Consider the following 9522-nt stretch of genomic DNA (forward strand, 5'->3'; position numbering starts at 1 on the left):
GATATTCATATCCTATGCTTATGAAGCATAATATACATAAGTGTTGTCACACGACTGTTTCGACCCCTGAAATGCGTTTTGAGACTGTTTGGCTATTAGCGGCTTCCGTATCCGTATGAGTGTTTGAGATACCATAGAGACGAAAAATGTCACTGGATTCCTCAAATCAGTTAGCTGCCACTTTAATTGTATAGCTAACCAAATAATAGAAGCTCGATACATAGCACAACATCGCTAAGAGGACACAATTAAGGTAAATTAGAGTTATTGAAAATTGATAATCGAAATATATTTCTAGCTAAGTAGTTTTCTTACACGTCAGTTTTGTATTTTATGTAATACTTAGCTTCGTGTATATATGAGACGCTGGTGCTATGTTTTTCACCCCATTTCTGTTTATTTATTATTTCTTTTTCTCGTGCACTTTAGGAGAAAGTAAATGCAAACTCGTCATGTCTTTTAGAGATTTAAGAAGTGAGTATTTTCTGCATCTGAAGTCGTTTTGCATTGTATTGGATAAAAATGTTGTTGTTGACTGCATGGATTTTATACATCATTGAAGTCTGGCTGTAATTAAATTAAGCATATCACTCTTTACTTGGATTATACGTCGGTAAAAGTGTTTCACGTTAAATAGATTTTACGGAGATGATGAGGGCCCTGGGGTATCCTCGTCTGATTTCTATGGAAAACTTCAGGACTCCAAACTTCACCCTGGTGGCTGAGATTCTGATCTGGCTTGTAAAAAGGTGTGTATTGCAATCGTATTGATAAGATCTTATTAAGAACTAAAAACACAGTAGGTGGTTTACATCTGATTCTACTAAATTATGGGTTTCTCTGGCCACACGGTTTTAACATTTGGACTGAAAGAAACATCTTGGATTTCATATTTGATATGTGGAAAAGTCGCCCTGCCTTTGAGATGCATGTTGTGTTAATAAGGAATTCTGTGATAGGATTAGATAAAAATTAGGCAGAATTCAAGACTGTTCAGTCTTCATATCAGCAATCACTTGGTATCCTTATTGTTAGGTATACTATCAAACAATTAGCCTGACTTTCATTATAACATATAAAGTACATTTTTGGCAGTTAGGGGTCTATTCACCCAACACCGGCCTACCCATTGTTTTCAGGAAAACCGTTGCTTTTTGTAAAAATTGTGTACATTTTATACATTCAATAGGGTGCATTCTGATACAAATTCTAGGCTGGTTTCTGTGTAGTCGTCAGATTCTGTGTCAGTTATTTCTTTGAGGGAAGTAAAAACAAGGAACATCTGGAATAATAACGAAAGTGAGTGAGTTGGAGGAATCAATGTCTTCTGGGGAGCTCTCAGGGGGTTGTTCCACAAAGCAGGATTTCTTGCTTATCCGGATAACTTGTCGGATTTAAGGTAGTCTGGGCTAAAAGAAAGGGAATGAAAATAAAGTCGATTTAGCCCAGACTACCTTAAATCCAAGGAGTTATCTGGCTAAGCAAGAAATCCTCCTTCATGGAATACCCCCCAGGAGACAGGCACAGAAAGCCTCCTGGCCGGTTAGCTTCAGTATGTGTGGCTCCTGTGTGGTGTTTTGTTAGGTTAATTTTACTGGGCATCCAAGAATGAGCAACATCACCATATACTTTAACAGGTCTGAACAAGGTATCCATGTTTGCTTCCTCTTTAGATATGAGCCACAGACGGACATTCCCAGTGACATCGAAACTGAGTCCGACCGGGTTTTCTTCATTAAAGCTATTGCTCAGTTCATGGTAATGGTTTCATTTTGTCAGAAGTTGACCATTGATAACTATCTATTTTTTTCTATTTCCATCTCCTTTCATTCTTTGAGGATTGATTTATCTCTACCCTTATCAAACATTTTATGAAGCCATGTAACATCGTGCAAATGTTTAATCTAAATTATAAATTATAGTGCACCGTGATCAATTATAATACGTTCTCATTAGAGAAAATAAGTTATAAATTTCAGCAGAATGATATTTCATACTTTTTGCATGCATCGGATTTCCATGGGAATTTTTCTTCTTTCCCTGAGGTGTATTCGCTTACGTGGGATCTGCTGCTTGGGTTCTGTTCAGGCTACAAAGGCTCACATCAAGGTGAACACTAAACGCTTGTACCAGGCCGACGGCTACGCTGTGAAAGAGATGCTGAAGATCACGTCCGTGTTGTACAACGCCATGAAGACCAAGGAGTTGACTGCTGGAGACAAGCCGGAAGAGGACAGCAGCAAGTTCAAATTTGACCTGGGTTCCAAGGTAAGAGGGACAACTGGAGCTAATAGTTACATGGACTTTTAAAATGTGGCATTGATATTGAGGCACAACACAGGGGTACGTGCTGGGTGGGGTAGCAGTCAAATGCAGGACACATACAGGGACAGGATCACACACTAAAGGCAGTTTTGGCTCCAGGATAAAAAGTGAGAAGATGCTTCAATAGATGCATTAATATTACTTTACTGAATATTTTAATATTTAAGTATATTTTGGTTGGAAAATAACTTGTGTAGAAATGAGATGATGTGACTTACTAACAAAATAATTTTCTTGATGTAAGTTTGGGAGTATATGAGTACTTTGTAATATTTCCATCTTTAATGTGATTGTCTATAAAAAGTAGGGCTGTAACAATATACATATTTATCCTGAGCTCTTTGGTTCCCAATAAATTACACCAACACTGGAGAGAGAGCGGCTGATAAGAACAATACTGTATCAGCTCAGTTACTCTGAACTCTGATTTGTTCCTGGAAACGCATCCAATATGCTAACTTATTTGAGACATAATCTGAGTGTGTACAATTGGAACAGGGCAGAAATAGTGTCTCCCCATGACACACACATTACCTTTGCGTTACAACTGCTCGTAATTTTGTTTGTTTGCAGTTTTATTAATCAGTATTTTCAAAACAAATTTTACTTTCCCTGCTGTACTGAAATTGCCCCAAACTGTGAATCCAAAACAGAGGATTGTGTTGAACTGTGAATTTTGTGTACTGTAACACCCATAATAAAAAGTCTTTATTCAAGCAGTAGTGGACAAGCCGGGAAATAATGGTTTAACAAGTTGAATAAAGGTCAAGAGGAAATCGAGCCTTTAAATGGGAACCTCAAGAATGGCACAGAAGCATCCAGTGAGGAGTTATGAATGATCATAGCGATCGCCTTTTCTGCAGTAGGGGGCCTCCTGATCATCAGCTCGTGGAATGTTACCCAATCGGAATCTCATTAGGTCTTCTAGTTTCTCCAAAGCACATTGCCACTGAAGCCAGTATTCCTCGGGTATCTTCCTGATTTATTGACACTGCAAGCTTAGTGCCAATTTTTATTTTTTTTTTTTAATTAAAAACAGATTGCTGATTTGAAAACAGCAAGACAGCTGGCATCGGAGATTACCTCTAAAGGTGCCGCACTGTATGACCTGCTCGGGAAAGAGGTGGATTTAAGGGTAAGGAACAAGCTTGTGTTTGTCCTTCTGTGCTGCATGTATCAAGGTCCATTCTAGCAACAGTGTAAATACGAATTCAGCATGAAGTTTTATGATTGTCTTCAGTGTTTAGTAGATCTGATGTCATCACTGTCTTCTTTGTCTCCGTGTTTTACTCGACTGACTGTGAGATGATGCTGTTTCTGGGACATAAATCTTTTGCATATTTTTTCCCTCTTCTAGGAAATGAGGATTGCTGCCATCGCAAGACCCCTAGAGATTAATGAGACGGAGAAAGCTTTGCGATCAGCCATTAAAGAGGTCCTGGTGAGTTCCAGACACACGGAAGTCTCCCACATATTTGTGCATGTACTGGTGCGGAAGGGAATGCCGCAGTGCAGGCAAAATGAAGCTTAACCTGGTGTGAAAAGCAAACATTTAAAAGGCTCTGATATGCTTTGTGAAATTCTTCAGTTTTTTTGTCAATGTGTAGTTAGGTTACTGTAACTTCTTATATACTTTAGGTAAATGACCCTTATGAAGAGTAATGTGTAAATGATTTTTCCAAATTAATCTAAAGGACATTTTCTTAATGACGTATAGCCAAAATCTTGCCTGTAGATATTTAGTGAAAGTAAATGATTGCAAATGTACATTTAAACATGAAATGGCTTATTGTACTGTGTCTTTCCACTCTGTTCCAAAAACAAAGTATAAAAAGGGGAGGAAAAAAAAACGTACAGAAAATTCTTTAGGGGCCTTTAAATTGTCAGCTGTACACTCAGCTTGTTGGCAAACATTCACAGAATCTGACGACTACACAGAAATCAACCTCTTCCGCTTTCAGGAAAATATGCAGAAGACTGAAGGCATGCTGAACAATGTGTCATCGGATGAGGCCAGCCTGGAGGCAAAGATTGAGAAGAAGAAACAGGAGCTGGAGAGGAACCAGAAACGTCTGCAGACACTACAAAGTGTGCGGTGAGTGGGGAACCTCACTAATGATTGACTTGCTATCAAGGATCCATGAGGTTGGCAATTATGGCTATGACTTGCCAAATAAAAATAGAATAATAATAGTAATTAAGAATGTTAAAGCACTTACTGGAACTACTGCTTGCCTTCCTCAGGCCGGCGTTTATGGACGAGTATGAGAAGATTGAAGAGGACCTGCAGAAGCAGTATGACATCTATGTGGAGAAGTTCCATAACCTGAGCTTCCTGGAGCAACAGCTGGAGGACTACCACCGGGTGGAGCAAGAGAGGTTTGAGGTGAAGACGCCGAGAGCTGCCTTGGGGGGACTGATATTCCCTACATGCCAACAGCAAGAGCGGCATGCCAACTAGAAGGTGTGTCTGTCTGTTACGCAGGAGACGGAGAATGCCATGCGTGTGATGCAACAGAAACTGCGAGAGGAGGAGAGGAGGCTGATGAAGAGCGGAGGTAGCTCACACATCCACCCCGACATGCTACTTTGCTGTTTGTCAACTCACACCTCCAGGGCTTGGGGTTCGAATCCTTTCCCAGCTCCACCTGACGTGGGTTTCCTCCAGTTGTCCAAAAACATTCCCTGTTACTTCTAAGCTGCCCAGAGTTTGTTATTGTCACTGCACACTGCACACTGCAATGGACTGTCATACTACACTGCCTGTCCCCGCTCTTGTGACCTGTGCTGCTTTGGATGGGCTCTAGTCCCTCAGGACTCACTAATCCAGCGTTTCCATATTCGGTCAAAGAGGACCCACAGACAGTCCACATTTTTACTCCCTCCCAGCTCCCTTATATCGGGAGCCCTGAGAATTATAATGATTGTACTGCAAAGTCACTCGATCTTTCATTTGCAGGTCAGCTCTGCACTAATTTCTTTTATCATGCAATATACCATGCTAACTGTAAAATAGAAAAAGACCAATAGGCACACCTGTAGACTAGATAAATTCCAAAGTCGTTTTCTAATTTTCTCATTTCATCTATACATCTTTTATCCATACACATCTTTTTCACTAATAGAACTGAATTTGTAAAGCCAGAAGAAAGAATACGTACATTTATTTGTTTAGCAGGGACTTTTTTTCAAAGCAGTGTAGCATAGAGACTGCAGGGTCTGCAGGCCCTGGAGCAGTAGGGCTTTAAGGGTCTCGCTCAGAGGCCCAGCAGTGAAATCGCTCTCTAAAGCCACAGACGTCAAAGAGCTGTCAACAATGTTGGCTTTTATCAATATTTATCAGCTATGAAGATGTTTTGTTTTTTGACATGAAACCGAATGTTCTGGCGCTTTCAAAACCATAATTGTAGAAAGGTGTTCATCTTTTAGCAGCAGCTAAGGATGAAGATTCAGACATGGACATTCCAGAGGATGAGGGCTCGGATAGTGACATAGAGGAGCGTAGACCACCCAAGCCTCACCCCCTCCGAAATGCACCAATGCCAGGTACTTTGCTTGCTCAGTAAATCTCTCCCTGTGCAAACGTGGGCATGTTGTGGCTTTTATTTGTCTGATGTTTGTTATTGTAAGAGGAAATGTGAAATATAAGATACGTGAGAGTGCTTTTTTTCCTACGTTGGTCCAAAATTCATGAAAATCAGTGGGAAGGGGCCAGCAGCATAGGATAACCCTTAATTTCTCCTGTGCAGGGCGATCAGGAGCTCGATTTGTGGGCACCATGCAAGGAGGAGACAGTGAAGAGGTCAGTCCTAGAAGTTAAAGGATTCCTACTATAACCACTCAAAAGCAGTGGTGACTTGCAGACTCAAAGCTTTCTGGAAGTCACTGCCTCTCTTCACTCTTTGATTACTTGTTCAGCTGAAGTTTTGTGTTGTAGAAAGCTATAAGGGGGCTAACCACAGTTTTTGTGGGTTCAGAGTTTGTGGTCACAGGAAGTCAATCTTCAAAATGTTTTTACTCTTTATTTGTTCTTTTTGGTTAATTTAACCTAACACTCCTTCATTCTTTCCAAGACGAATGAAACCCACAAGGCTTCCCTAATGAGCCCCTCCCCCCTTCCACACCCCCCTGCCCCTTGCTCAGTTCTCGCTCTCTCTCTCTCATGCTTTTTCAAAAAGCCCATTATGAATGTATCCAGCTCACATCTACAAACTTCCACTCCCCGGAGGAGAAAGGTTGGTTCTCTGTCATGAATAGGCCCCCGTCCACGGCTTCTCGTGGGCTCAACATGTATGATTTTAGCCGGTAAGTCGTCCCCCCCAAGATAAAGTGGGAAAAAGGGAAAAGACCAGAACTATCTGGAGAATCGAGATCAGCAGAGCCAGCCCATTAGAAGCCAGTTGTGGTTAGAAATTGTGTTGTGGGTTCTCATTTATGAAACTGTGCGTAGGACTTGTACTAAAACTATACGTACGCACAGAAGCCAAAGTGGAGTGCGCAAAAAGTCAGATTGTAAGCAATGTTCTCCTTATAAATCACACTCTACCTGGAATTTTGCGCACATGGAGCAGCCTCATATTCTGCCCTCTACACGCACACATTTAATTATAAATGGTCAATGCAAAACACCTCATGAATACTGATGTATACAAATTAAGCCTGATAAATGTTTACTTATCATGGCAACCGAAAAGAAGCGCAAGAAAAACTTTTCTGAAACTGAAATCGAGGTGCTCGTGAGAGACTAACAATGCAGTGAATGGCAACACGTTCCAGATCCCGTTATTGCTGTGAGCGCAGCAAACAGGACAATACATGAGATTTATAAAAGAACAATCCATTATGCAACGTGCTGCATGTGTGTGGCCGTAGTATGTATGTTTCCAGCAATCAGACTTATTGACTGCACACTTTGTTCAAATGATCATGATAATCCAGTCATATCCAGCAGAAATGCATCCACATTTCAACAGCTGTGGTGCCGACAGCACTGATTAAATATTACATTATGCCTTTTTCCTATAATAACGTAGATATATGTGTGTTGTGGGCTATGAGGTGAAATTAAATAAGAGTTATGACTCTCAAGCATGATACTACATTATATGTGTAATGATGCCACTTGCATTTTTTTCCTACAATCTGGCTTCAGTTCGTCTCCACCTGGGTCGCCAATTTTCTCTAAAATGTTTGTGTGCATGGGTCAGAGTTTCCATACAGATACACACATTCTGCCGCCATGTTTATTTCTGTAGTTGAGAACGCTTTCGCAGGAAGTTGTGTACGCCTCTTTCAGGTTCCGACTTGTGCGTAGGCAGTGGTTATACATGAGACCCCTGGTGTTGTCCAGTATAGCCCAGTTTGGTAGTATTGTAGTAGCCATTGTCTTGAAACCTACTTGTAATTACTATTGGTAAATACAAACTGGTTTAAGGAAAGAAGCACTGATTCTTCAGTGTTTTAGAAATGAATAAGAAAATACGGCGTCCTTTTCATCTGAGGAACTCAAGTTCCTCGAGGCTTAGCCAGAGGGCCTTTGAGGAGGTGACAGTTTTTTATAGCCTTTCCCATGCTGTCAATCAGTGGCTTTTCATTAACTCTCATTTTGCTATGAGTTTAATTCCCTTTATGACATGGACACCACTGCATCACAATGGCTGACATACCCATGGGATAGGAGCTAATGGAAAAAGATCAGCATACTCAGCTGCCAACATGCTGGGATTCGGGGAGCTTGGGTTGACGTGTGCGGCTGGTCCCGCAGGAATCGTCTGAGGACAGCGAGATTGATGTGGATGAGGATGATGAAGATGAGGCTGACGGAGAAGAGAATGGGGACCGTGAGGATGACAATGACAGCTTGGAGGTGCCCATTCCCAAGATGCCACGGCCGTCCCGTGGCCCCCGCCAGCCCGAGCTGCTTGATGAGAGCGACAATGACTTCTGAACTGCTGGAGACTTGCTGCTCATACACTCTGGCTTGTCTACTTCAGTGCTGGTGACTGGTGGATGCTTATAGATCCAAATTCAGTCAATATATGCACATACCTACATATATATGCTGCCACAGAATTTCCAAGATCGAGAAAATCAATGTCAGTGTCAAAAATACACAAACCCTGTACTGACACTGGGAAAAGCAGTATGAGCCCTTTTTTAGCTGAATCGTTCTACTGAAAGGATCAGTGGTGCTCATGATTGGAAGGTCACTGGTTCAAATCCAGTTCGATTGATGTCACAGTTGGGAAGACCCTTAACTCCCAGTTGCTCCAGGAATTGTCTGACCCTGCTTTCTCAAAAAATGTATGTTGCTTTGGATTAAAGCATCTTCTAAAATAAATGTAAATATTTATGGTGCCTGGACCTGCAACCTCATAGTACAAATAAGGAACCATCATATTTATTCTGTATATACTATTTTTAAACCTGAATAAAATAACATTTTTAGAATGATGCTTAAATGCCTTTTCATGTGTTGTTGTAAATTAGTGTGTGTATACGCCCCTCATCTGTGGACTACTGTGACTGCAAGATGTTTAATGATTTGGCATTAGAGATTTGATCCCCAGTATTTGCTCAGTAATTACTGTGCCTTTATAAAAACTCAGCAAATTATTATGGACACTCTCCAGTTCTGCACTGTAATTACAACAGGGCCTGACTCATTAGCTTAGAATACCTGCTTGTGAAACCACAACAGTGTATAAAATGGTCTATTAAAAACAGCCTTAGGCCAGCATGGGCATTTATTAGGGTACCTTTAGCGAGTTAATGTGTCACGATAATGTCAACAACTGGATTCAAAAGGAGTCCTGCTACTTCAGCTTTATATAAGCTGCCACTGGGACATAATTACTGTGTTTTGCAATAATATGGCCCCTATCATGAAGCATTATTTGTTGGTTAGTTAGACAACTTGTCGGATTTAAGGTACCCCAATTTAAATGGACTTCATCTTCGTCCGCTTACATTTAGCCAAGACCACCTTAAATCCGATAAGTTATTTTGCTAACTCAAAAATGCATCATCTTTGTGATACAGGCCCCTGGTTGTTTCCGTCAGCCTATTGTGTGTGTGTGTGTGTGCGTGCAACATTGGTGATTGGTTACATTATTGTTTATTAAGGGGCAGCATGTGTGTCAACAGGCTAAGCATTTGTGCCTGTGATCAGAAGGTCTCCAGCCCGGCCTCGACAGA

The 9522-nt window shown here is 41.1% G+C and overlaps 1 protein-coding gene across 4 annotated transcripts; it reads left to right on the plus strand.

The window, feature by feature from the left end:
* The first annotated feature begins 97 nt into the window (after positions 1–97).
* cluap1 (clusterin associated protein 1) lies at positions 98–8775 on the plus strand. Of its 4 annotated transcripts, none has more exons than XM_023808123.2 (13): positions 98–253; positions 430–474; positions 638–749; positions 1674–1758; positions 2089–2268; positions 3365–3460; positions 3683–3766; positions 4287–4420; positions 4570–4711; positions 4811–4883; positions 5740–5871; positions 6075–6127; positions 8090–8775. In XM_023808123.2, exons 2-13 carry the CDS (start codon positions 453–455, stop codon positions 8270–8272), a joined length of 1296 nt encoding a protein of 431 aa, XP_023663891.2. In that variant the 5' UTR covers positions 98–253; positions 430–452; the 3' UTR covers positions 8273–8775. The 4 variants fall into 4 exon arrangements, with proteins under 4 accessions (XP_023663891.2, XP_023663893.2, XP_023663892.2 ...); XM_023808125.2 differs by having other exon boundaries at positions 5758–5871; XM_023808124.2 differs by having other exon boundaries at positions 99–253; positions 5755–5871.
* Positions 8776–9522: the final 747 nt, after the last annotated feature.

This window comes from Paramormyrops kingsleyae, chromosome 5 (genome assembly GCF_048594095.1).
Source record: "Paramormyrops kingsleyae isolate MSU_618 chromosome 5, PKINGS_0.4, whole genome shotgun sequence".
Taxonomy (NCBI): domain Eukaryota; kingdom Metazoa; phylum Chordata; class Actinopteri; order Osteoglossiformes; family Mormyridae; genus Paramormyrops; species Paramormyrops kingsleyae.